Here is a 27,716-nt window from a genome sequence, read left to right on the forward strand (position 1 = left end):
CCACAGCCCACTCGGCCCCGGGATCGCGGCCTGGGGGGGGGGCACCTGCGCTTTTAATGACCAGGACAGTCCAGTCGGGGTGCAGGGGCGACAGGCGCGGGGGCTGCATCACTGACTCCAGCGCCCAGCGAGGAGCGGGGAGCAGAGGCGCAAGCCCCGCGCCGGGACCAGCGCCCGGGGAGGCGGCCGCCCCGTCGGAGCCCGCGCTGGAGCCGCTGACCCTCGGGCCGCGGGCGGGTGGGGAAGACACCCTCGGAGCCCCAGGACCGAGGCGGCCGCGCGGCCGGGCCCGCCGCCTCACTGGGAGCCGGGGCCGCCGCCCTCCGTCAGCGTCTTGAAGTCCATGGACAGCGCCTGCTCCTCCTCGCGGGGCGGCCGCCGCCAGCCGGCGCGGGTCAGGATGTAGAGCACGGCGGCGCCGAAGCCGGCCAGCAGCAGGCCCAGCGCGCCGCCCAGGACGCCCTCGGGCTCCAGCGCGCGGTACTTGGCCCTGCGGGGGCGGGGGAGGGGGTCACCTGGGGGCCCGGAGGCCCAAGGCCCTCGCGCCCGCCCCGCGGAGACGCTGCGGCCCGGCCCCGCGCCCGCCGCCGCCGCCCGGGGGGGCCCAGAGCCGCCGGGGCGCTCACCCGAGCTTGAAGAGCAGCGCCTCCTGCAGGCCCAGCAGGGCGGTGCCCACCGCGAGCAGGAAGATGGCGGCGCCGCAGAAGACGTGCTGCGGGCGGTAGCGGCTCCGCAGGGAGAACGAAGCTCCGGGGAACAGGAAGAAGCCGAAGCCCAGGAGCCACTAGGCGGAGCAGGAGCGCGGCTGCGGCGGAGCCGGCCAGGGGCGGCGGCCCCTCCAGGCCTGGGGCCGGCCACCCCGTCCCGCCGCCCCCGCGCCGAGGGCCAGCCCCGGCGGAGACCCCCGTTCCCGCCCGGGGGGCCCGGGCTCAGCTGTCCCCCCGCGCCCGGGGCCAGGCCTCAGGCCAAACGCGGGCGTCAGCCTTGGGGGTCCAGGGCCGCAGGCCTGCAGATCCCGCCTTTCGCCAGTTTCCCTTCAGAGCCCGAGGGCGGCATGGACAGAGGAAGCAGCTCCCGCCTTCGAGCACACCCTGGAAAACGGCCCCTCCGCGCCGACTCCGCTTTGGCCCCCATCTCTCGGCGCGGGGCTCACCTGCGCGAAGTAGAGGCCGCAGACGAGGAGGCCGCACCAGCTGTGCAGGCTGTACAGGTCGGCGTAGCGCTGCCTCCCGTGGTAGTCGAACACCGCCACCAGGCCTGGCGGGCGGGCGCGCGTGAGTGCCAGTCCCGCCCCCGGCCCCCGCCCCAGCCCTGCCCAGGACGCCTGGAAGGGGGAGCAGACCCCGGGGCCTGGGGCCATTCTGAGCTGCGGGTCTGGCCTCCAGGCGCGGCGCTTCCGGAGCCCGATTTGGGGGGAGCCCCGCACTCACCCACCAGCGCGAGGACGAGCGCCAGGACGTGCAGCGCCCCGTGCAGGACTTTGGAGGTGCGTTTGGTCTCGTTCCTGAAGACGCGGTAAACCAGCAGTGCTGGCGGGGAGAGAGACAGGGTGTGGGGGAGCCCTGCCCAAGCGCGAGGCCTTCCTGCCCCCGCAGCAAGGAGGCACACCCGGCTGGACAGGCGGTCTGGTTAAGGCCCCCACAGGAAGTGGAGGAGGAGACGAGATCCAGGGACCCCATTGGGGTCCTTCACAGAGGACACCCCATACCCCCCCACCTTCTTGTCAGGCGCTCCAGGCTGTGTTTTGGGTCACCGTGCAGTCACACCGTGGAGTCCCGTTTCTGCGTTCACCTTTTAGCTGTGACAGCCCTCAAACTGTCCAGCGCGGAAGCCTGATCAAACAGTGCTTCCAGCAAGCAGGCTCCCGGGAAACCCCTGGTGCCGAAAGCAGAACCTTGTGATCCCAGGCTGATCCCCCTCGGCTGGGTGAGGTGGGCCAGGGGGCCGGGAGGAGGCCAGGACCCTCCCCCTCCCCAGGACCACCTCTGGGAAGAACAAGCAGGTCCATACAGAGCAGAGGCCACCCAGTCCTGCTCCCACCCAGAGCCGGAGAAAGACGCTGGGGTTCTGCCAGGCCCCGCACCCCCACGCCCCGCTTCCTGCAGAGAAAGCCTCCACTCCAGGAAGCACCCGCCCCTCGGATGTGCTCTGTCCGGGGCACAGAGGTGGGAGCTGGGAAGGGGGGGAGGGGCTGAGTCCGACCCATGTCCCCAGGCTCTCAGCTGACTTCCTGTCTGATGTCTGGGTGTGAGCCTGGTCTGACCGAAGAGACCTCAGGGGTGAGAGGTCAGCTCTCAGGGGGAGCAGCCCCCGGCACGCGGGCGGGACTCACCGTCCCCCTGCAGGAAGATCAGGCCGATGACCATGCAGAGCGGATGCACGTTGAACTGCAGGGCGCTCTCCCAGGCGATGCCGCCTCGGTACAGACCCAGCCAAGCGCCCGTCGTGGCCACCGCGGTCAGGCCCAGCAGCTGGGAGAGGGCCACGTAGTAAGGCAGCGCGCGGGGCGCAGGCGCTCCCCCGGCCGGGCTCTCCATGCTGCGGGGGAGACGGGGCGTCAGAGCACAGCCAGGGGCGAGAGCAGGGCTCGCCTGCCCACCTCCAGGCCCCGCCGGCAGCGGGGAGGCAGCCTCCCGGGACACAGCCCACGCGGGGCCGAGAGCCCAGCACCGGGCGAGCAGGGGCTGCCGGGGAAGGGCCGCGGGTCCTGACGCGAGCAGAGGGCCGGGCCGTGCTCTGCTCCGCTCTCCGAGGGAGGCCGGGCTGCCCGGTGTGGATCAAGGTGGTTGGCGAGCCGACTGCTCCACGGTGCAGGCTTTGGCACGTTTCTCCTCCGGATGGGTCCCGAAGTACGCCTGGGTGAGAGGGCACGCTGGCCCCTGCCTGGCTTTTGGGCTCAAAGCTGGAGATGAGTCCTGTGCACCCCAAGGGCCTGGCCCAGCCCGAGAGCAGGCTCCACCTTACTCAGAGAAGACCCCTGCGCACCCCCCCCCGCGGCCCCGACAGGACAGGGGGACAGGTGCGTGGGTGGCCCACACCCCTCCCCCAGGCCCGGCCCCGGGGACAGCTGTGTCCCTTGACCCAGCCGTCCGGGGAGCCAGTGCGGCAGGTGCCACGCAGGTAAGAGGGGGGCAGCTTGAGGGGCGGGAAGCCCGTGGGGGCCTCGTGGCCTCCTGCCCAGTGGCCTGCCCCTCCACATTCTGCAGGGCCCTCATGCCAGCCCTCGCTGCCCAGCCTGCTGGTTCTCCGGGGCCCTGCCCCGTCCCACGCCCAGCGGGAGAGGCAGCGGGTGGAGGAGAGGGAGCTGGACACCGGGCCCCGGGCCCCCAGGGAGCACTGCCCGCCGGCTGCGGGGCACATTGGCATCAGCAGAGCACGCTGCACGAGCGGGCCGAGGGGCGGGCTGCGGGGTCCCTCCCGCGCCAAGCCCGCTGCCCCCAGTGGCCCGTTTCAGCAGCCCGGCCTCTCTCCGCGGGCCCGGGGCGTCTCTGGCTCGGCTGACCACCGTGGGCAACCCCGCCGTTAAAAAACGTGGGGGGGTGTGAGTCACTCACACTCCCTGCCGAACCTCAGTGCACCCGGGTGGAAACAATGTACAAGTCGTCCCCATTCTGGTGCTCAGCCTTCCCGCCTTCTCTTCCAGAACTGGGTAGAACAGCCGCGGTGCTGCAGAGCAGAGGCTCACCCCAGTTTCCAAGCTGCTTTCTCAGCTTAGCGGCAGATCGTGCACCTCTGCTCGCTTCTGCATCTGGACAACCCCCAGTTTACCCAGCCCCAGCCCCGTGCGGGCAGCTTCCGGTGCCCCTAAATGAGCAGCGCTAGGCGCGCCGCTGGGCACATCTAACTCCTAAGAGGAGAAGCGGCCCAGGAGGCGGGAGCCGCGTCCTTTTTGATACGTTCTGCCACAGCATCTTCCAGAAACACCCCCGTGGCAGGTGGGGACACCTGTTTCCAGAAGCCGGGGCAGACGGCGACCCCCAGCCTCTGAGACTCTTGCCTCTTCCCTGTCGCCTGGGCACAGAGAGCGCCTAGGCTCAGTGCCAGTTTTGTCCTCTCCCCTGAACGCCAACCTCCTTTCTGCCCACTACCAGCCCTTCCCAGACACCCCCCTGCACTTCCAACCCAGCGCCTCCCGGGTCATGCCCTCTCCTGGCCTCCCGGCTGGCCCCGGCCGGTCCTTCCAACCCAGCGCCTCCCGGGTCATGCCCTCTCCTGGCCTCCCGGCTGGACCCAGCCGATCCTTCTCGCTGGCAGCGGCACCAGCAGGCCCGGGGCTGCCCGTCCTGGGTGCTCCCAGCCTCCTGCCACCGCTCCCGGCCACCCCCCGCCCCCGCCCCCTTCCGCGCCACCCCCCGGCCGGGGCACGAGCTTCTGGCCGCCCTCTTCAATCCGGCCGGCCGGCCAGGGGCAGGGACAACCCAACTCCCCAAGTGACCCTCCCCTCCCGCACCCCGTTCCCCTCATACGTGGCCACATCCCAGTCCTGCCAGGGCAAAGGCGGCCCCCAGGCGCTCCTCGGAGCCAGCCCATCCAGGGGGGCCTCTCCTGCTCCCTGGCTCTGAGCACCCACCTCTGATGGCTCCCCCACCGCACCCCCGCGGTGCCACGCGTGAGGCATGCCCCGAGACTCCCTTCCCCGCACCCCACCTGTCTGCTCCACCCCTGACGCACCCCTCCTCTGCAGCCCCAAGGCCGGCCTGGGGCTCACTCGCCTGGGCGGGTGTTCCGCTCAGTGTTCCGTCTGGGGGTGCCTCTGCCTGCAGCCCCTGGCTGGCAGGACCCGCGTCCGACTCCCTGGGTTGCCTCGGAGATCTGCTCCCCGCCCCGACTCTGCCAGGAAAGAGGCTCCCTGTGGCCTGTTCTCTGTCCTCCCCTTTATTAGATTCCTCCCCAGAGTGCCGGGGGCGCGGGCAGAATCCGATTAGCCCCGACTTGGGGAGGAACGTCACAGCCTGTGCGGGCAGGGACGCCAAGGACAGGCGGGGGCCCGGGGGGCGGGGGGGGGGGGGCCGGAACCCGAGCTCCCCGTGCGCACCCCCAGCGGGCGCCTGTCCCTCTCCTCAGGAGACAGCAGAGATCAGAGTCGGGCTCCGCGGGCTGTGACTGCGATTCGCAGTGTGGGGTCGGCTCCCCCAGAGGCTGTCCCCGAGCTGCCCCGAGAGGCCTTCCCCGACACATGTCACGCGCCCGCGGCGCAAAGGCCGGCGGAGGCCCCGGGGCCTCGGGAGAGTGCGGGAATGGGGTTGCTTAGATGTGGGGTGTTCTCAGAGGCACCGTTTGCAAGCGAGACGCTCTCCCAAGGCCGGGCAAGCGCCCCGAGGCCAGGTCTGCCCTGGGCAGCCGCCCTCCCCCTGTCTCGCGCAGCCCCTTCCCCGCCCCCTCCTCGCCACCCCAGCCCCTCAGCTCAGGACGTAACCCCTGGATGGGGCGCATTGACTTTAGAATTGACACTGGTGTGAATCTCCACGAGTGTGTTAATACGCCTGTTTCTCCTCCTGATCTGTCTGGTGTTCATTTGTTGTGGGCCCCACCTCAGAAGAACCTGGAGGGGCGGGGGGATGTCCCCTGTGCCCCGACAATAACAAGAAATATATATTTGGTCTTGGGGGTGGTGTCCCGGTGGGAGCTCCTAAAACCCTGGGACTCTCCCGACGAGGAAAGCAAGCCATGTGCCTCTGTTCAGGATCCCAGGTAACCCAGAAGGGGTTGCCAAGGGAACCGACCAAGTGATTGGAGCTGTGCACCTTCCAGAACCCTCCCTGACCTTTGGGAGGCCCCTGGGGCTAGAGACCAAGCTCCACCGTTCCCTGGAGACCTTATCCCTGGACAGCACCTTTTCCATCTGGCTGTTTCTGAGCTATATTTTCAAATAATGAACCAATAAATCCAGTAAGTCAACGTTTCTCTGAATTCTGTGAGTTTCTCTAGCAGAGAAATTGAACTGCAGGAGGGGGTCAGGAGAAGCCCTGGGCAGAACGCAGGGAACAGCCTGGACTTGGGGCGCCTTGGGGAACTGAAGCCTGCATCGCCGGGTCTGATGCTCTCTCCAGGCAGGCAGTGTCAGAACTGGGTTGAGTCGGTGTCCGCTGAGAAATGGAGACTTGCCGGGGGCGCTGAGAAAGGGCACACAGATGGGAACAGAGCAAGGGCCAGGCCCGAGGCCCGCGGCGCTGCGTGGAACACGAGTGCACTGAACGCCCCGAGAAGTCGGGGCCCCCTTGCTGTCTGCACTGCACCCAGGGTGGCAGTGTGGAGATGAGGCTCGAGAATATGTGGAGCAAGCGGACCCCTACTCCGTACTCAGCACTTCCTGCTTTCTCTCCTTCAACCTTTGCGGTTACGCTGTGGCCATAATGGGATTGGCACCTCAGTGATGGATGCGTATTTACTGAGCACCTACTCTATGCCAGACACCAGGCCAGATGCTGGGGCCACACAGGTAAGACTTGGCCCCGACTTCAGGGGCCTTGCAGACAGGTTGCAGAGCAGATGCGGATTAAGAAAAGGTAGTAAGGACCCAAACCGCAGGTTAAATGCAGGCCCCCATGAGAACTTTCCACCGTCCACACTGAAGATTGCCCCTGCCTCGCATGCTGATGCTGCGTGGGGGTACGTTATCGTGAGGTGTGACAGCTGTGCACCTTCTCACGCCCAGGCTCCAGGGCAGCGCTGGCTGGCTTGCTTTCCAAACACTGAAGTCAGAGGAGGAAGCAGCTTTGAAGCAGGGCCCCTCACCCTTCAGAACGAAGCCCAGCACAGCGGCAGCCCTGGTGCCCCAGGTGGGCTCTCCTGGAAGAAGGGGCAGCAGGAGGGGACAGTGGGCAAAAGAGAGGATGACAAGAGGGCAAATTAGCCCCATCAGGATGCTCCAGTCCACCGGCCCAAACACAGCTCTCCCGATGCGTACAACCTGGGGGCGAGGCATCAGGGAGGAAGGGCGACCTTTGCCACCGTGGAGGCGCCAGGCCCCTTCCCAAATTAAAGGTGATTCTCAGACCCAGCTTGAGGGAAGACAGGAAACCTCACAGCAGGCAGACAGCGCCCTGCCTACCAGCGACCTCAGCATCCGGAAGATTAAAATGCGAAAAATCCAGATTTACAAAACAGACAAATCAGTGATTCTGGGCTTTCCTCCTGCTGCTTATTCAGTTCAACAAAACTGGCAGGCTCCGCGCAAGCAGCGCGGCTTCTGGTGCAGGTGCTGCTGGAGGCAGGAACACCTCTCCAGGCCCCGGCTGGAACATGACCTACTCACAGCCACGTCTGCATTTGCGAACCTTGAAATCAGCTGAGACTCACTCCCCAGCAAACAAATGCCTTTGAGTCATATCCCTCACCTCCCACTGGACTGGCCGGCGAGTACACACTCTGACCCCGCCTTCCTCACTGTCCCGGCACCCCCCGATCCCCAGCGCCCCACACCAGAGCAGAGCACTACTGTTCTTGGCCCAGTGTTCTGAGCAGAGTGTGAGCCTGGCAGCAGCAGCCACTCCCCACCCCAAAGGTTTCCATGGCCCAGAAGACCAAAGTCTTGGAAGGAAGTGGGGTAGGGGGTGCCCCTTGGGGTCCCTTAAATGGCCACCCTCCTTCCTCTGTCAGAGATCAGGGTAAGGATCTCTGACAGCTTCTAGAAGGTTGGCCTGGCCTCCCCTCCCACACACAGCTGTTTGCAATCAGACTCCACTTAGCGCAATCAAACAGGCCAGGCGCTCCCCTCAGGGCCAGAACATGGGGAGCGAGAGCCGAGCGTCACTCTCCCTGCTTCGCACTAAAAGGCCACCAGCCTAATCTCATTAGGGGGACCAGACAAGGTCCTGCAACCTGGAAGCAGGAAGCCTGCCAGGCCACAGCCCTCCCCATCCACGGCATCAGTTTAATTGGGTTAGGAAAGATTGGGTGGGGGCGGGGCGGATCTTGTCTGGAGTGGGGGGGGGCAGAGGAAGGGGCCCCGTCAGCTGTCCTGCTGTCCTAGGAGGAGGAAGGCACAATGCGGACTGCGCTGCTAGGCACTGTCTTACTGCCCCACACGCAAGTGGCCCTCAGGGGGAAGGCAGAGCTTGAAGACAGACTCCGAGCCCCTTTCTCTCTGAGACACAAGGGGTTAGTGCCAGGGATCCAATTACTTGCAGGACCCACAAAAGCGTTCCATTTCGGGAGGAAAAAACTAACTTTTCGAGTGGAGGAAGTTGTTTTCATTTTGAATCCAGCCCGGATTATATGTGTCTTTATACCAATGCAGCTTTGGAGTTTTTGTTTGTTGGTTTGTTTTTTGTTTTACGGCAGAATGGGCCACAGAGGTAGCAGGAAAGTCACACAGCAGTCCTGATCAGACGGATGTGGTTTCAAAGCTGGCCCCCCGGTTTAGGACCCTGTGCTCCAGGAAAATGCAAGTCCCCTCTCAGCTCCTGCTTCCTCACCCACAGGGTGGGGGGATGTTGAGATCCACCTAATGGCCAGGAGCAAAGCTTCAGTGGGGTAAGTAGGTACCAGCACCCAGCCCCGTGCTGCACGCAGCAGACCCTGGATCAAGCCATAGTCTGACAAATTCTGGTCCTCATGGCCCCTGAGGCGTCATCCCACATCAGAAGCTGTTGACACCGGAGGAGGTGGACGCGGAGAGCCGATGGCAGCAAACAGCATGGCTTCTAGTAAGTCCACACTCCCTTCTACCCACCGTCAGTCCCTCACTGGGCAGAAGCCCCTGGCTCAGGGGGCGGGGGGAGGGGGGCATCTTTCACCACTGCCTTCCAGTGCTGCTGAGCCACTTGGGGTGAGCAGACACCCGGCTCAGCCTGCCCTGCGAGGGTGAGGAAGAGCAGGGTGCTCCAGCTCCTGAAGACTCCCCCAAACAGGGGGTGGGGTGGTAACAGTCCTCTCTCCCTTGGGTCTCACCTTAGCATTTATGCATTGCCTGTGTTTTTCTTCCTCAATCCTGTTGCACAGGGAAATCAAGAAAGCTACAAGGAAGTGGCCATGCTTTGTTTGCTGTTGGGCTTTTCTTTCCATTTGCTATCAATGCAGAGGAATCAATCCAGGCATCCTGGACGGGGCTTCATCTAATGAGTCTCAGAAACTCCCCAGGCTGCGGGGCAGGACAAGGAGAGGCGGGCAGAAGGGAGGAAGACTGGGAGGGGGCAGCCTCTGCGGACATGCCTGGGACTCCGGCCCCAGGGGCTCCTCTCCGCGCCCTGGAGGAAGGAGCAGGCTCCGGTGGGTGTCAGGGTGTCAAAGGCAGCTCAGTTCTGCTCCTCGCAGGCCTCAGCTCAGCGCCCACCAGGCCAGTCAGGGTTGCCCCAGGGAGAAGCTGCTCCTTGTCGTGCCAACAAGCTACGGGCGCTAGGGGAGAAGGCGAAGGGCCCTCCTGGCCGTCCACCCGCCCGGAGGACTAAGGAAGGGGCGGGAAGCGCCTCCACCGGGAAGCAATTTGCAGCCTCGGCTTCAGGTTTCAAAGCACCTGCCGTGCGGAAGGCTGATCCCACCTGCCTCGCTTCTAGAACAGGCCAAGTCGCGCGCGGCCCGCAGGTAAACTCGGGCGCACCTGCCGCTCTGCTCTCACTTCCGCCGCCGCTGGGCGCGGGGGCGCGGGGGGCGCGGGGGGACGCGGGCGGCCGCGGCCCCGGCAGGCGCAGGACCAGCCTCGTCAGCTCCGGCCTCGCTCGGCGGCCCCCGAGCGCTGGAGGCAGGTGAGAGTCCCGGAGCCGCAGGTGAGGCCCGGCGGCCCCGCGGCCGGATCTGGGCGGCCGGCCTGCTCCGCCGCGGGCGCGCCCCAGCCTGGCACCCAGGCCCGCGGGGCCCCCCGACCCCCGCCCCCCTACACCTGGGCCGCCCCCCACACCTGGGCCGCCCCCCCCCGTCCGGGCCCACCCGCGGGCCGCGGCCTCCTACCTGGCCAGGTCCCGGGCCCGGAGCTCGTCCCCCAGCGCCGGCCGCCGACCCGCCCGCGCGCTCCCGGCGCCGCCCGCTGCTCAGCCGGTTCCGCCGGCCGCGCGGGCCTCGGCGCTCGGGGTCGCCATGGCGACGGGCGGCGGCGGGCGGGTGGCGCGGGGCGACGCGGCGGGTCACGCGGAGCGCGGGGCGGCCCCGAGCCCCCCGCGACACGACCCGGCGCTCGGATCCCGGGGCGCCCAGGGCCGAGAGCCGCGGCCGCCCCGACCCCCGCCCGCCCGGCGGCTCGGAGCTCGGGCCTTCGGGACCCGCCTGGAGCGCGGCCTGGCTCCGGGAGCCCCGGGGTTCCGGACCGTGAGGGAGTCCGGGGCCCCGCGCGGGGGGTGGGGGGGGGAAGACGGGTTCTCCTGGCCCAGGCCGCGCGCCCAGCCGGGGAGCCGCGATCCGGACGGGCGGCGCGCGGGCGCTGGGCCGGGCGCGGCCTGGGTGCAGCGGGGAGGCGAGCCCGGCCCACCTGCCCGGGTCTGCGCTCCGCTCCCGAGGGCCCCTGCTCCGGGGGCCGCTAGGTGTCAGGCGTGCTGCAGTTCCCAGCCCCCAGCCCCACTTATGGAAAGGCTGGACTCCCCCCTTCTCCGAGTCCAACCCCTGATCCCGCCCCCCCCCCCACACACACACATAGCCTAGGTGACGTCTCCCCCGCCCCAGGTCAGAGGACAACCGCCTGGGGACTTCTGAAAAGACCTTGCCGGGCCTCCCCGGTGGCGCAGCGGTTGGGCGCTGGGTTGCGAAGCTGCCCGCAGCCTCCGCGGCGCCGGTTCGATCCCCGGCCACCGGAGGAGGGTCTGCCCGCTGCTCCCCTCAGCAGTGTACCTCGGTCCTTCTGCCTGCTCTGCTCCCCGCTCTGGCTCTGGTGAATTCTCTCACCCTCCCGCACTTGTGTAAATAAGTAAATAAATAAATCTTAAAAAAAAAAAAAGATCTTGCCTTGGCAGCCGCTCCCCTCCCAGTCCCTGGGAGGAGGGGACCAAGAACAAGACTGGGGGCCGGTCCCTAGCAACCCCATCCAGGCCCCCTCTCCAGGAAACGCTGTGGGTAGATTCGTGCAGCTCAGACTTCCTACAAGCTCAGAACAAAAGGTCCTTTCCTGTCAGATGCCTGGCAAGGCTGGGCACACAGGAGGCACCCAGCGGGACTGAGTCCCCAGCCCGCATGACTGCGGAGTTCAACTAAGACCCGAACGGGGGGGGGCGGGGGGGGGGGAAGCGAGGAGGTCAGGTCACTCACGAGGGAAAACAAAGGTACCTTTGCCTTCTCCACGCTTCAAGCCAGCTTTCAGAGCCCCACCCTGAAATCAAGCTTTCCCCCCAAAAGACGTTTGGGGTGGCAAATTGCTCCCCTGCAATACCCAAGAGTGCCAGACTGCCCTGGGCGTGCTTTGCCATGGGTACGCAGTTCAGCCCACACCCTCCAAGTGACCAAATTTAAACTCCACAGACAGAAATTTTGTTGGGGTAACTTTCCAGTTGGAGGGAGTTAACGGACATGTTCAATGAAGAAGCCGCTTCCTCGGTGTGCAACAGGCAACAAACGCCTGGCGAGCTGAATGTGGGACAGGGCCGCGTCCCACTGTTTGATCTGACGCTTGCCCTGGGGGAGGACGGGGGGGGGGGGGGGGGGGGGGAGCAGGACAGGTAGGGCCCAGAGCCTTGCCCCGCCTGGGGCTGCCGGTGCAGGGCTGTCAGCCTTTTCAAGCCAGAGAGACTTCCTCTGAGGGTGGTGCCGCCCTTTGGGTCACCCCCACCGTGGCTCTGCAGCCCAGAGTGGCAGCATTTTCCCTTTAGAAGGGAGAGCCTACCCCGCCACATTCTGGGGTCTACTTAACATGGGAAGGGGGTGGAGATGCTCTGAGTGAAGAGGCAGCACCTCGGTGGAGACCAGCCAGCCGCCCAGGAACTTAGCTCTCAGCACTCAGGCTCCGCCCACCCATTTTAGAGAATCGTGCTGTGCCAGGGCCCTGGATCCGAGACCAAGACCAGAACCACCCCCCCCCAAGGGAAAGGCCCTCCTACCACCACCTCCCAGCCCTCCCCACCCCCTGCTGAGATGCCTTCCCTGGAAACCAGAGAGACATCTACCCTGCCCCCCCAGGGCGGGGCCAAGGGACGCATCCCCAGGCTTCTTGGGGACCAAGGACTTCAAGAGTTTCCAGGCAAACGCCCTCCCTTCCCAAACCCATGAAGCGACACTACTAGCCTTACGTTCCTCAGACTCCCCAAGTTCACACCCACCACCTCTCCTTTGGAGCGTCTTTCCCCATCACCACTTGTCTCCTTCCTGCTAATCTCAAGGCAGCTACCCCCACCCCCCACCCTTCAGAAAAGGCTTCCCTGACCATCCAGGCCAACAGCTGGAGTCAGGGAGTTGAGATGTGAGGGGAAACCTGGGCTAACCCTGCGGGTGGCAACTCTGGGAAGCCACAGCTTGACGTCACCCTATTATCTGGCAAAAAGCATTTCAGAGCAGGAGGAAACCAGTGAGCTGAATGTACCTCGTAAACAGGACCTCAGGCCTCCGGCACTGGGCTGATCTCATCTGCCCTTGGAGGGTTACCAGAGTTAGAAGGAAAAAACCAAGATACCCAATTGAATTGTATTTTAATGGAGGTGGGGGCTTGGGGGCATAAGTATGTCCCACAGATTACATGTAACATGTAACATGCTTCGCATGTATTCGTCGTTTATCTGAAATTCAGCGGGGTGTCCTGTATTTTATCTGGCAGCTCTCCCCTTGCTTCTGTGTGGGAAGGAAGAACCAGAGAGGGGCCTCTGCACACTCCCAGCAGCACCTCCCCACGCCCATCAAACCCCAGGCTGAAATAGCCAGTTAACTCCTGTTCAGCTCTGGCCTCAGGCAGAGGCCTTAATATAGGGCTGCAGGGAATAAAAGGCAGAGGATATGGGGTCCCCAGGCCAAGGCATTATAAGATGTTTGGGGTCCCCAGACAGCCTTCATTTCCTCTTTATTTTTTTTAAGATTTATTTTTATTTCTGCATCAAGAACTGGGGTGCAGGCCAGAAGTGCAGGGGGTGAGAGGATTCACCAGAGACTGACTGGGGGCCAGAAGAAGCAGATCTACTGAAATACACTGCTGAGGGGAGCAGCGGACGAGACAGGAGAGGTCTGCTGCACCATGTGGGCAGCTCCCCAGCTGGGGATCGAACTCATGCTCAGAGGCTGCAGATAGCTTCACAGCATGGTGCTTAACCCCTTGCACTACCAGGGAGGCTGAGCCTTCATTTCCTCTTCACAGAAGTTTTTATCATGTCCCTTTGATGTGCCACTCACTGGGCTACTGGCACAGACCTGTCCTCTCGGGACTGAATGGTCACTTGGGGTCAAAGTAGACTCCGTGGAGAGCCTCTTAAACCCCTGAGTCCACTCCCATCTTTGCCCCTTCTCTGGAGGTGTGGGTTCTGGAATGGGAAAAGTAGGATGCCAAGACAGCACACAGAAAGACCAAGAGGGAAGGCCCAGGGAAGTCTTCTGGAACCTTCTGGAGCCTCCAGGACATAGACTCAGAGTGACAGAACCAGCAGGGATTAACCTGGCAAAGAGACAGCAGTGGGGGCTGGGGAGGGGGCATTTTGTTCCTGGACAAAGGAACAACTGGGGAACATTAGTGGGTGGCAGAAGGCTGAGGCCTAACCAGCATGCCCCTGGGGCATCTGGGCCCCGGCCAGAATCAACACATCTGCACCAAAAGCTGAGTGTTCACGGCTACCTGGGTGAGTCTGAGCGGCAACTACAATCCTTTCACTTCAGGGCCAGTGTTGGGGACCAGAGAAGAGCAGCCGGAGCGTCTAGCAGGACAGCAGCCATGGTGGCAGGCGAAGCAGGGAAGTTTCTGGAACCCCCATGAAAACAGTGAGTCACCTGGGCGCCCCAGAGTGTGAAGGGATTGGACTGAGCCGGGGTCCTGGGCTGACTAACAAGGTTTAGACAAGCAGGAGGAACCCGCTCACGAGCCAAAATAACGCTGCGGAAGGATGGGGAATCCCAGGTCAGGCCAAAGGCCACCCCCGATGGTGCCTTGGCTACACCAGGCACCCAGGTGGGAGAGAGAGGGGTGGCCCTCCCCATCTCCAAGGTGTTTCTCTGCTGCCCTCTAGGGAGGTAGGAGTCAGGAGGAAGCCCTGTCTCCCTCCCGCCCTCCCTGCCCTCCTTCCTTCCGGCAATACCGGGCACCCGTTGTGCCAGGCATCTTTGCAGGTAGTCAACAAGACAGACTAGGCCCCTGCTTTCACGTGACTGGCATGGGGTGGGGGAGACAGAAAATTTAAAAGTAAACTAACAACATATTCAGTTGTTTCCCCCCAGCACATCTTGGGTGCCTTCCAAGATGCCCAGGGGGCGCCTCAGACAGCACTGAGCCTACATGCACCCTGTATTTCCCGTGCACTCCCGCCTATGCTGAAGTTTAACTCAGAAATCAGGCGCAGTGAGAGACAAACAGCATTAATTAATTAATTATGGAAGACAAACATGACAATATACTACAGTAAAAGTTATGTGGACGTGGTCGCTCTCCCCAGGTCTTGCAGCACCTTGTTTTTTTCAGATTTATTTATTTATGCATACAAGAACTGGGGTACAGGCCAGAGGTGTGGGGGGTGAGAGGATCCACCAGAGACAGAGCAGGGAACAGAACAGGCAGACTGACTGAAACACTGCTGAGGGGAGCAGTGGGCGAGACAGGAGAGGTCTGCTGCGCCATGGGGGTAGCTCCCTGGCCGGGATCGAGCTCGTGCTGCAGAGGCTGCCCATAGCTTCCTAGTCCTGTGCTCATCCCCTTGTGCCACCAGGGAGGCCCTTATAGCACTTTATTGCAGGTCGCAGTTGTGGACTGTGCTTGCCCGCAGGGAGTGAATCTGCAGAAAGCAGTAAGGGGGGACGAAGAGGGAGTACAGCACCCACACACGTGTCTACACGCAGAAAACTATTTACATGTGGCTCCAGGTTTGATAAGGAACATAGAGCAGGTGGAGGGAGCAAGGGGTGCTCGGGCAGGCGTGCTGAGGAGAGGGGTGTGGTGCGGACCACGGGGAGATCTAGAGAAAGTGATTCCAGGCCGAGGGAGTGGAAGGCAGGGCAAAGGCCCTGAGGCAGGAATGTGCTTAGCCACCTTCTTTCTGCCCTGCCCTCCTTCAGGCGCCTCTTCGCCCGGCAGAGGAGAGAGGAGCTGCACGTGCGGAGAGGAAAGCAGCAGTGGAGCAGGTAATTGCAGAGAGCAGAGGTCAAAGGTGTGAGATGGGTGGCCAGAACCCCACCAGGTACTCCTGGGGTCAAGGAAGTGCCCGTGGGCCTGTAGCTGGAGTTGTGTCTGAACTGACCATGTCCCTCAGGCACTAGACATCAGCAGGGTCCCACCAGGTTCCCAAAAGGTTTGCCTGTCACTGCTGCTATAGCCAAGGCCGGGGCATTGAACCTCGTCCCAGCATTAACCCCTCCAGAGGAAGATCATGAGGAACTTTGTGTCCCCAATCCCTACCTCCCTATTTTTCTCCCTGAGTCAGTCAGTCAGTCAGTTGATCAACAAACTAAAAAGACCTGCTATATAAATGCTACATTGTGGAAAGCTGGAGAGTCAAAGGAGCAAGGATGTAAGGCCTGGGGTGAGGGGACCAGAACCTTGGATGGTGTCAGCAGAACCGTGGGGGAGGGGAGCGCTAATAACCATCTAATCTTCATAACAAACCAACCATAAACTTTAGGGCTGGGGCTCCTGCACTTTGTTCAAAGCCTGTGAAAGCTCCACGTTCTCATTTTCGCTTCTAAAGGTCTTCCAGCTCTGACTCCCCCGCCCCCAACTTACACACCCACACACACACACACACACACACACACACACACCCCACACACACCCCCATTCTAAGCCATGTCAGGGAGATGGTGGTGACTGCTCTGACCCACAAGTGCAGGGTAGCTAAGGTCCAGCCCGAGGATGCCCGAGTGGGAGGTGGCTAAAGGCACATGCAGTGCTTCCCAGGACTCGTGGCAACCCCCGCCCCCCGCCCCGGGCCAGGACATCAGCCGAACCCAGAGGAGCAGAAAGAAGGGGGCAGAGACCCCATCAGCACTAAGGGTAGCCGTGACTCTCCCCAGGTCATCCGAGGTCAGCAGCACCCTCGTCCTGAGTTAGAGGTTACGCTTGGCCCTGCGCTCCCTCCCCACTCCACCCCCTTGCCTTCTCTTGGCCTGGGCCAGCACCTCCACCCTGGAGTGCGCCTATCAGACCAGCTGGGCCTTGTTTAGAGCAGATTAGATCCCAAGGCACCTTGACCTTAGTTCAGGTGCTTTCTCCTCCCAGAGGCCAACACTCTGATCCCTCCAACCAGTGGGAGACGCTAAGAGGTGGCCTGGTGCCTGGGAGAATCACCCCTATTGTCCCGGATGTGGGTTGACCCTCGGTGGCCAGCGGGGGCAGTCGGGGAGCCTGCTCCTGCGGGAATCCCAGGGCCATCCGCCCACAGGGCTGGCCAAAGTCCCAGGGCCCAAAAGAGTCCCCAAAGGGCTGTTGTTAGGTTCCAGGGCCTCAGGCTTCTGGAAGGAGGGCTACTGCTTGGAAACTCTGAAAGTCATCCCTTGCAACATCCCGGTATCCATTGTGAGGTGAGGAGCCCTTCTCAGCTCGAGGGGCAAGGTCAAGTCCACGCAGGAGTCACTCTGGGTGCTTCCATCTGTCTCGAGGCGTTTTCCTCTCCCCTGGACCTCTCTTCATCTGGCAAATCCAGGCATCCCTGGGGCTTACTTGAGCCCAGGGCTCGGTCCTGGCTGCACCTGCTTGCCTGGGCAAATGATGGCCCCGCGCCCGTGAACCCGGCTCCTGAGCTCCCCAGCGGCCCAGTGCTCTCTTCGCTGCCACCCCCACCCCCACGGCATCCCACTTGCCCGGGTGTCCATGCCAGCATCAGTCACTCGCCATGACCAGTCCCAGGCGCCCCCTAGACAATCAGGCCCGCTGTGGCGGTTCCTCGCGGGCACCCCCAGGGGGTTCTCTGGAACCCCTGGCGCCTTTCCTGCCAGCGGACAAAGATCCACTGGCATGAAGGGTCGAGTCTCATCTCCCACGCACATTTGCCGACTCACCCACCCTTGTCTCCAGGGGGTGACCCCTGGCCGGCCACAGAAGTCCACGCCTCCTCCCCCTCAACATGGGACTTTAGCCTGACCCTTGCTTAAAGAGGGGCCTCCTAAAACAAAGCAAACTACTCCCTGGTGACGGGAGAGCCAATCGTGTTTTCTCCCCGAGGGCCCCTCTGACGGCTCTGACACCCCGGAGTTTGCTTCCTGCAGGGCCCTCCGAGAAGGAGCCGGAGGTTGGCTGAAGCAGGATGTTGCTGGGGCTGGAGAGCCCCTTGGGGTCCTCGCACCCAGAGGGTCTCACCAGGGAGGTCAAGGGTGAGGGGAGGTGAGGGGTGAACCCCATCTGGAGGTGAGGGGTGAACCCCAAAACATCTGGAGGTGAGGGGTGAACCCCGAAGATGAATTTCCTCCATCCCATGATGGAGACTGAATTAGAGGCTTACAGAGGAGCCTCCCTGAGTCCCGAGAGCAGCTAGCCAGACCCCCAGCTCCAGGCCCCACCACCACTCCAGGGGGTCCTTCCCACACCGTGGGTCCCCAGGTTTCTTTCTCCACACCGCTGCAGGCCTTGTTTCACCTCTCCCTGCCCCCCTCTCTCCGTCTCTCTCACACTCTCCTCATTCCCTCCATCTGCCTTCCTGTCTGACCTGAGCTTCCCGGGGCTTCCTGGAGGCAGATGATAACCCAGCACCTCAGAGTGTGGGTGTGTCACCCGCTCCCTGGCCCCTCTGGGGGGACAATGAGACACACACACCACAGATACACGTAGGGCCCCGGGAGTGCTTCTGAGCCACTTTAGGAACTCAGGTCCCCCAGCTCCAAGCTTGGAGTTGGGGAAGGGTCACTGGCACCCAGCTGGACCCTGAGGCCCCCAGAGGCCTGGCCGGCCTTGGCCTGACAACTGAGGCCAGGGGAGACCTGGGAGACTGGAATTCATTTGTTCTAGTGAGGTTTTTGGCAAAGCTGCCTAGTGCATGGGCTGCACCAGTCCCCGGAAATGCAGATAGGCGAGGGCCCAGCTGCCAGCACCCTGTGGAAGACAGATTCTGTGCAAACGGTAGTCGTCCTGCTTGTCAAATCCTGCCAGGACGTGCTTTGGGGGACGAAAGGCAGAGCAGGCCTTGAGGGACTATGGGTGGCAACTGAGCTTGGGAGGTGGAGGGACATTCAAGCCAGGAGGACTGAATGGCAGGGAAGGGCCAGAGGCTGGTCAGGAGCTGCCTGGCACACCTGAAGGATTGTCTGAGCAAAATAGAATCTGAAAAGAGTTGCAAACAATTTTCCGTTTGCCCGGTACAGACAGATTCACCATTGAGAAAAATTCATCATTTTCTCTCACCGCCTTTGGATGAAAGAAGAGCCATTTCCACCACAAGAAAAAAGTAGACGGGATTCTTAGAAGAAAAGCCATTGTGAATAAGAAGCCTCTGGCGCCTGGCAGCTGGGTGCCCGAGGGCTCCAGAGCTGTGTCGCGCGCTTGTTTCTCTGCCTTCAGTGCTGAGTCTGGAAGACCTTACCAGGCTCTGCAGAGGACCTGCCTCCGGGAATCGCTGACAGAGGGACCCGTGCAGGACACCGAGGGCGGGACAAGGGACACGGAGCAGGCAAGGCCACCCCTGGGGGCCCTTTGGACGACTCCACCCAGCGCTGTGGATCTTGTCCTGTAGGTGAGGAGCCCAAAGGGTTTTAAGTGAAAGAGCAGATTCCGCTTCTGGGTAAGCGTTTGTCTCACATCTGTGTAAGACTGGACCTGAGGGGAGAGACCCAGCGAGAGCGCGGAGGGGCCCAGTGAGAGTCTGACATTGCAGTGGGAGGGGGGTGGGGAGGAGCTCGCTGCCCAAGGAAGGGGGTAGATGGCAAGAGACAGGTGGCACCCCTGGGAGCAAAATCAGCAGGAGTAGGGTTAAGATTTGGGATTGAAAATAAAGAGGAAGGGCCTCCCCAGTGGCGCAGCGGCGCAGCGGGGTGAACACAGCACTGTGAAGCCGTCCGCAGCCTCTGCAGCACAGGTTCAATTCCCGGCCAGGGAGCTACCCACGTGGCACAGCAGACCTCTCCTGCCTCACCCACTGCTCCCCTCTGCAGTGTCTTCGGTCCGTCTGCCTGTTCTGCTCCCCACTCTGTCTCTGGTGAATTCTCTCACCCTCCTGCGCCTCTGACTGTACCCCGGTTCTTGTATAAATAAATAAATCTTTTTAAAATTGTTTTTGTTTTTCTAGTTCCTTTGCTTTTCCATATAAATTTTATTTTATTTTTTTAAGATTTATTTATTTATTTATTTATGCAAGCACTGGGTACAGTCAGAAGCGCGGGAGGGTGAGAGAATTCACCAGAGCCAGAGCGGGGAGCAGAGCAGGCAGAAGGACCGAAGTACACTGCTGAGGGAGCAGCGGGCGGCAGGAGAGGTCTGCGCACCATGTGGGACCCTCCTCCTGTGGCCGGGGAGCAGCCGGGGACCGAACCGGCGCTGCAGAGGCCGCGGGCAGCTTCGCAACCCAGCGCTCAACTGCTGCGCCACCGGGGAGGCCCAATAAATAAATCTTTAAAGAAAAAAAAGAGGAGCATCCTGACTCCAAGCAAGGTGACTCTTGTCTCCCGAGCACAGGCTGAGGCAGGGAGTTTTCTGGAAGGTATGGGGCTCTTGTTCGACTTTGCACTGGGTCTCCCCTCGTGTGTGATCTTAGTCAACATACTGACCGCTTGTGTGCCTCAGTTTCCTTACCTGGAAAAGAGGAATCAGTCGTTCCCCATGAGTTATCTTAGGGTGCTTAGGAAGTTTCAATTAACCGAGATAGAGCAAGCGCCCGGATGCCTGCTCCACCCACGTGGCTCCCAGAGCACCAGGGGGAGGGGGACATTTGACATTTGTGTTGGTGACATGGAGACAGGAGCAGGAGCAGGGCAGATACCAGGTCTGGTTTCTCAGAAGGCCGCAGCCTAGGGGCCCGCCTTCCCCGGTCGAGGACGACGTTGGGCTGCTCCCCGGTCCTGGTCCTCTGTGCGCACCTGGCCCGCCCCACCCTGACCCAGCAGTGGCTGAGATGAGCACCGTGGTGACTTCACTGAATACAGCGCGCCTGGAGATGGGAGGGGGTACTGGACGCCTCCCGGAAGCTTCTCTGGGGTGGATGTCCTGTCGTGCAGCACCTGAGGCAGGAGGCAGGCAGAAAAAAGGGTCACAGTGTTTCATGGCAGCACCGCGGAGAGCACCGGAGGCGCAGCTGCAACGAGGAGAGCCGGGTTCTCAGGCCCTGGCCTCCCCCCCCCCCCCCCCCCGTGAAGGCACTGCGCCCGCCAAAGCTTGGTCCAGCTCTCCCCACCGTCCCACCCTCCTCTCTCCTTTCTGCTTCTGGCATGTTCCTTGCAAGACATGGTCACCTGCTCAGGTCCTTCCTGCCGCCTCCTTTCAGACCCAGCAGGGACCTTCAGAGTTTGCCCGCCCCGAGGGGCGCTCAGGCCCCAATGTGGCGTCGCTGCCTGAGCTGAAGTCTTCCCGAGGAGGGGGCCGGGCCTCCGCAGCCTCGCCTGCCTTTCCAGCCTGTGCTCATCTCCTAGTGCTGACGAGTCAAAATTTCTTTGTTTCTTCCGCTTGAAATGTGAGTCTTCCAGCAACTGACCTGATCAACGCCTAAACCCCCCCCTTTCGGGGCAGAGCCCAAGCGACACCCCAGCCAGGGCTCTGGGGCGCAGACCATCCACCCTTGGGGACTTGCTTGTTAAACAGCCGTGTTTAAACAGCCTGTGGCCAGAGCTGCCCCCGGCCCTGGTGAGGAGCCCCTCAGCGCCAGTGCAGCGGCGGCGCTTCCCGCTCCCGGGAGACATGTGCAAGGAAGCGAGAGTGGACGGCAGACATTTTTAATGAGGACCAGGCCAGATTGGGCAACAGGAGACAGGACAGCTGTGAGCCAAAGATTACTCAGACGCTCCTGACCTGGGGGGCGAAGGCAACAGTCGCTGTCCACAGCCATGGCCAAGCTGGCTTCCCCCCGCTTTCTGGGAGTCGAGGCCTGAGCACCCAAGGGCAGAGAGCGATGGCGGCAGGCTGGAAGGAGGCCGAGGTCCACGGGCCTCGTCTTTGCACGGTTGACATTCACATATACATGCATGTGCGTCTGCGTCTTGCTAATTAAATTTGTGGTCGGCATGAAACAGGGGAAGAGCTGAGAGGAGATGTGAAAGTTAAGGGAAAGACAGTCCCAAGGGAAGCTCCAGAACCCCAAACAGAACAACATCCCAGATGGGCCCCCGAAATTTGTTATCAACCTAACTGGATCATGTTGCTCTTGTTCAGCCCCATTCTGAGCCACGAGGTTGTTTCCACAAAGGAAGTCCTTTATTAACACGCCATGCCACCACGTTAGATCTCTAAGACCATCTCCTCGAAGGTCCAGTGAAGGAAGGGGGCTCACTCTTTGTAGATCAGACAAAAGAAAGGAATGTAAGGAAGGGACGGCTGGCAGAGGGGCTGGGAAGGCAGTGGGCGGGGTGGGGGGCGCCTCTCTCACAGAATTATCAGTAACCTTCCTGGAATAGTTGCTCTCTTCTGTCTTCTCAGTTTCAAATGCTCCACAGGAGTGCTTCTGGCACTGATGCTATCAGCATCCTCTGAGGGAGCAGAAATATTTCACAAAGTATTAAGCAACCCGCCACCCTGGCCCTGAGAAAAGCTAAACTGTTAGGTGAAGGGGTAGGGCAGGGTTCACGCCGTGGTCCTTGGTGCAGACCACAGTAGGATTATGTGCTAAGTCGAACAGTTAATTGAATTTCATAGATATTCTGCATTTAGGTAAGGGAAGTCAGGCCAGGAGACAAGGAAGGGGAAGGCCAAAGGTGAAAGTATAAGCTCCGGGACAATCGACCGGGTAAGGCGAGGCTGAGATGAGGCTGCAGGCAGGAGTGTGCAGATTCAAAAGGGCCGGGCCCCCTCTCTTGGACTCGTTAGTTCAGGGGCTTTGACCAGGAAAAACTCATGATCTACAAAGAATGAGCCCCCAAAGGAAAAAATGGATAAAAATCCAGTGACTTGGGCCTCCCTGGTGGCGCAAGGGGTTAAGTCTCAGCACTATGAAGCTGTCCACAGCCACCACAGCTGGAATTCAATCCCCGGCCAGGGAGCTACCCACATGGCGCAGCAGACCTCTCCTGACTCGCCCACTGCTCCCCTCAGCAGTGTAATTTCAGTAGATCCTCCTGTTCTGCTCCCCACTCTGTCTCGAATCCTCTCACCCCCCCACACCTCTGGCCTGTACCCCAGTTCTTGAATGCATAAATAAATAAATCCTTAAACAAAAGTCCAATGACTCTAAGGCCTTCTGCCATCAAAAATACCCCAAGGAAATTCAAGCAAAGATCACAGCTGGGAATGATTATCTGTAGCACATTTAAAGGACAGGGGACTAATATCCAGAATCTGTATCTTTTAAAATTCATGAATCAAGAAAAAGGGGGAAATTGGGGAAAAGAAGCAAAGGCATAGCACAGAAGAGGAAGCAAAATCTCCCATAAGCATAAGAAAAGCACCCAACCTCATTAACAACAAGGGGATGAAAATGTGTCACACACATAACATTGGCGCAAATTCTAAAACTGGACACTCTGAAGAGTCTGTGACAACGTGGAGAGACACGGAAAGGCTCTCGCATGGCCACGGGAAGGTGAACCAGGACAGCTGTTGGGGCGGCTGGAGCCAGGGGAGCTTTGCACCCCCAGACCCTCATGTGATGAAAGGCTGAACTCTGACCCCTGACATCAGCACCGCCCAAGCTGGAGGGGACAAGGCCTGGGCTATGCCGCTGAAGTCCTGAGCAGGGGGGCTGTTGCAACAGGCGGGGTGGGGGGGGGTGGCGGAGAGCTGAGTGGCCATTCTTGTGCGTCTCCTCTAAAAATGAGCAACCTTGCTTTCTCTTTTTTGTTGGAGCTGCGTGGAAAGCAGCCACCCCACCCCCCAGGAGGTTGGGGGGGGCGTCTCCCCACCTCAGACCTCTGCACCACCCTGCCGGCTCCTGTAGCTGCAGGTCCACCTCGCACTGTGGGTTGGTAGCTAGAGCTCCTCCCTCATCCTTTACCTTTTGGCTGAAGTAGTTCATTTAGTTTCTCTCTTTGCTGCACCCACAGTCCTTTTGTTTGCATTTGTGGCTGCAGATGGCCAGACCTAAAACTGGCTTGAGAGGTTCTGACCCAGGGACAGATTTTAGACTCTTGCCCCATAACCTAACTTTTAGAAAGCTGTTTGACAAAGGCACCCCTTGGCGCATCTGCGTGCCCTTGACCAGCAATTACACTCCCAGGATGTTCCTAAAGCAACAATTTCCAGACTGTGGCAGGGACCCGTTTTGCTTTTGTTTTCACTTCCAGTCTTTCAAGGGAATATGACTTTCATAAAATTTAATAAAAATGAATTTCTAAAAAAAATGAGAAAAAGGACATCCAACAGACAAGCCCTGACATGCCATTCTTTAAAAAAAAAAGAAAAAATTATTCATTTATATAAGTTTTTTGCTCTTATAAAATTTTTTTGCTCTTTTAAAACAATTTGCAGGGGACACTCTTATACAAGTGTCCTTGGTAAAAATAAGTAACTTCGGTGGCGCAGGCCATTGAGCGCAGCGCTGTGAAGGTATCCACAGCCTCTGCAGCACCAGTTCTATCACTGGCCAGGGAGCAACCCACATGGCACAGCAGACCTCTCCTGAATCGCCCGCTGCTCCCCTCAGCAGTGTATTTCAGTAGATCTGCTGTTCTGCTCCCCACTCTGTCTCTGGTGGATCCTCTCACCCCCGGCACTTCTGGCCTGTACCCCAGCTCTTGTATGCATAAATAAATAAATCTTTAAAAAAAAAATTTTTTTTTTTAAAAAGAGCAAAACACTAGAAGTAACTCAACTGTCCAGTGATGGGATTAGAGATTGGAGAAATAGACTGTGGTGTAATCACATGAGCGATGATAGGCCGTTGTAGAATTGTGAAAATAAAACCACTCTAGACACCACCACCAATAGAGAAACACCTTTGTCAGAGATAAAATAAACCTCACAAGACGCTAGTATGCTATTTTCGCAGAAAACTTTTTCTCAAAGTATAATTTACATTTCCATGTTGACTGTATAATGTACATTTTATCATGCACGAGGTAATTTCATGATTATTAGATTATTTAGGCAGTTGTGTATCTATCACACTGTCCAATTTCTGTTGTATCGCCCCAAAATAACCTTCATGCCTATTTTTAGTGACCCCCCCCCCCACTCCCATCCTCAGCCCAGGGCAAACCCTGCTCTACATTTGTGGATTTGACTTTCCTGGACATTTCATTTGAATAGAATCCTCCAGCCTTGGGCTTCTGAGTCTGGCTTCTTTCCCTTAGCATTGCGTTTCGAGAGTTCATGTACCAGAAACTTCATTCATCTCATTGCCAAGTGTGTGAATAGACCACATCTTGCTTATCCATTCACCAGTCGATGGGCATTTGGGTGGTTTCCATTTTTTGGCTGCATTGAATAACATGACTTTGCATGCAAGCCTTTGCACAGACGTGTTTTCATTTGTCTGAGGTACATTAGGTGCCATCGTTTTCATAAAGCTTTAAAACAAAACATAGAGATCCGTATAAAGTACCAAAACTACTCTTTAAAAGAGAATGATAAACAGCATACGGGGGTAGGGGGCGGGGGGGGCAGTGGCCGTGCATGTGGGGGTAGGGGACAGGAGGGGGCGGGCAGGACTCACCTGGACAGGATAGTGTTGTTGGGCACTGGGCTTATGGGTGTCGGTCTTTTTATAGACACTGGATATTTTATTTTATAGAAAGAAGACCTTAACCGAAGTGCCAGCCTGTCTCCAGTACCCTCACAATTCCACTGGATGCTCATCTGAGGGCAACCTGGTCCCTACTCGGTCTGGCAAGAGTAAACATGTCCTAGCATGCTGGCTACACCTGGTTTAGCCTCTTCCTGGATCCTTCTGCTCCACCACCATGATCCTGGCCACCCCCTCCCCCACCCCCTCCGGCTATTCATGGGTCAGAGCCCCTCCTGCGGAGCCCTCCCCAACACCACAAGCCCGGACATCTGGGTATCCTCCCATCATTCGACCCTCCTCAGCTTCATTTAGTTTTCAGCCAAGCATTAGCACCCACACACCTGCGCAGACACATGTTTGTTGTGTCTCCTGCCACCCACAGATACTTGGAGCAGAGTCAGCTCCCCAGGAGTTGAGTGCCCAGCTTGCACAGTCTGGCTGCACTGGGGGCTCAGCCACCTCTTGTTGAGTTATTAAAGCAGCAAGTTTGTGACGGGGTGGTGTCCCCTGACTCAGCTGCTGGAGTCAGCCAAGAGCACCAGATGGGGTGTAGATACGCTGCTGGGAAGCGCACGATTTCAGTTAGTTTGAGCTTGTGAAATGTTTATCAGACTCAAGAGCGACTTCAAGGACCCTTAGGTGTCAAGGATTCCCCCTGGAATCCACCGGCCTACTTGAGCCTTAAAGAATTCTGCACAGCCAGGAAGCCTCCAGGGCAAAGGGATCTTAGCATCATTGCCATCAGAATTCAGACCCCAGATGGATTCTTCCAGAAAGAGTTGAGGTGCTGATTTGGAAGCTGTCTTCCCATTCCCCGATTCCTGGACATCTCCCCCCAAAATCTTAACCCTAGGGCTGGGCTGACCAATATAGAGTCCAGTCACATGTGCCATTGAACATCTGAAATGTTGCCAATGCATCTGGATTTTCATTTTACTTAATTTAAAAACAGAAAGCTGTGTAGCTATTTATTCCACTAAACACAAGTTTATTGCTTTGGTAGGACTAAATTTCACTCTAGCTGTTGAAAAATGTAGCATCCAAACAGAGAGGTGTAACATGCACACCAGCTCTTTAAAGGCAATACAAATTTTTATACGGATTAGCTGTGGAAATGATAATATTTTGGACATAATGGTTTAAGTGAAAGGTTATTAAATGAATGTTTCTTTTTAATTTTTTCAGTGCAGATACTAGAAAATACAAACTTTTAGATCGGTTCTCTATTTCCATTGAAAAGACATGTCCTTCATTACAAGGGGGTTCCACTGAACGGTGCGGGTCTAGAGTCTAAACAAACTGCCCTGACCTTGGCCTCCAAGCATCTGGGGCTCCATCTTTCTACACTTGTCTCAGGCTATTTGCAGGGGGCCTAGCCCTCTCTGACTCTCTAAACTCTGCCTTCCCCCCAGGAAACTCCCTTGCCCGGCCCCTCCTGCCTGCACCGTTGTCTGCCTCTAACTCCTGAGCACCTACTGTTTACACCAGCCATAAACATTAGCTCCAGAGAGCTTATTGTCTCTCCACCCAATTTTTACATTAAAGGTGATAATCCTGTGTTTCTCTCTTAGCTCAGTGCCTGGCATATAAGTAATGTTAGTCGATGATTTTGATCATGTTAATTACCTCTTGGTGTAGTGCGGCAACGTCATTTTCCCACAATCCTTAATGAGAGGCTGGATAAAAATGGTGACAGTCACTTTACGGGGGAAACTGAGGCTCAAGTAGGTTACTTCGCTCAGGCTTGTGGTGTCGTCCAGATTTTCCTTGCTCCTAAGCCAGGGGGATTTCTCCTATGCCATGCTTTTGGGGTCCACCTGGAGAAGGCAGGATGGGTGTATAGGATGGGCGGAGGCAGACCTTGAGCGGGGCTTCAAGGAATGGGGAGGTTGAGGCTGAGCAAAGCGGAGTAGGTGGGCGTTCAGCAAAGCTCCTCTGAAAATCGATAGTCAGGAGGTATTTCATGAAGGTAGAGTGATAGCAGTGAACGTTCGGGCATGTTTTTAAATATCAGCTTTATTCAGACACAATCCATTTACTCTAAGATCCCCCCTTTTATTTTTTTTTAAATAATAAATTTTATTTTTATATTCCCCATACAATTGCAACCCCCTTATTTTGACCCCAATCCCTCCCCCACCCCCCCCCTGCCCCCCACCCCCCATAGAGTGTCTCTGGTTCATAGTTTTTTGTTGATTTTGATTTTCACTTTCTTATAGTTATTCATTTTCCTGGTCCCTTATTTAAGTTTTCTAGATTCCTGCTATGAGTGAGACCATCCGGTATTTTTCTTTTTCTTTCTGGCTTATTTCGCTGAGCATGATCCCTTCCAGCGCCATCCATGTTGCTGCAAATTGCGTGTGTAAAATCCCCCCTTTTAAAGCATACAATTCCGTAGTTCTTAGTCGTGACAGATTTGTGCAACTGACACTATTATCAACAGATTCAGACCATTTTCATCATCCCATAAAGAAATTCCCGTTCCTTCTCCCCTGCTGCTTCAAACCACCAATCGACTTTCTGTTTCAATGGATGTGCCTGTTCTAGACGTTTCACACAACCAACTTCCCACGATATGTGGCATTTTGTCGCCGGCTGCGCTCTCTCTGCTTGTTTTTAGGGTCCCTCTGTGTTGTAGCTTGTATTAATATTCCCTCTGAATATTTGACCCATTGTATGAATAACATCCCACTGTATGAATCCTGTAGGCTACATTTGTTTCTCCATGCATCTGTTGATGGACATTTGGGTTGTTTCCAAATATAAATATCAGGTGTATTATTATTTTTTATTATTAGTCATTAAAATTTTCTCTTACAGCATCATAGTCCCCGCAATTCTCCTGCTACCGTATCACCTGTGACCCATCACCATATTCCCTTGTGTTCATCC

At 58.8% G+C, this 27,716-nt stretch overlaps 1 protein-coding gene and 1 long non-coding RNA gene across 3 annotated transcripts; one reads left to right on the forward strand and one right to left on the reverse strand.

Annotated features, from left to right (window-relative positions):
• Window positions 1–297: 297 nt before the first annotated feature.
• On the reverse strand, window positions 298–2,546 carry LOC119230790 (transmembrane ascorbate-dependent reductase CYB561). Its single transcript, XM_037492297.1, has 5 exons — window positions 2,333–2,546; window positions 1,431–1,529; window positions 1,154–1,257; window positions 627–784; window positions 298–490 (listed from the first exon to the last, which is right to left on the reverse strand). The coding sequence occupies exons 1-5, from the start codon at window positions 2,535–2,537 to the stop codon at window positions 298–300; spliced, it is 759 nt and encodes a 252-aa protein (XP_037348194.1). The 5' UTR covers window positions 2,538–2,546.
• Window positions 2,547–7,944: 5,398 nt separating this feature from the next.
• On the forward strand, window positions 7,945–26,483 carry LOC119230617 (uncharacterized). 2 transcript variants are annotated; one of them, XR_008549445.1, is made up of 6 exons: window positions 7,945–8,648; window positions 8,944–9,522; window positions 13,708–13,809; window positions 15,094–15,159; window positions 18,328–18,695; window positions 24,831–26,483. It is a non-coding gene; the product is annotated as an uncharacterized LOC119230617 (long non-coding RNA). The 2 variants fall into 2 exon arrangements; XR_005121779.2 differs by lacking the exon at window positions 24,831–26,483 and having other exon boundaries at window positions 18,328–18,813.
• The last annotated feature ends 1,233 nt before the right edge of the window (window positions 26,484–27,716 follow it).

This window comes from Talpa occidentalis, unplaced genomic scaffold, assembly GCF_014898055.3.
Source record: "Talpa occidentalis isolate TD23 unplaced genomic scaffold, MPIMG_talOcc4v2.1 talOcc4.7, whole genome shotgun sequence".
NCBI lineage: Eukaryota > Metazoa > Chordata > Mammalia > Eulipotyphla > Talpidae > Talpa > Talpa occidentalis.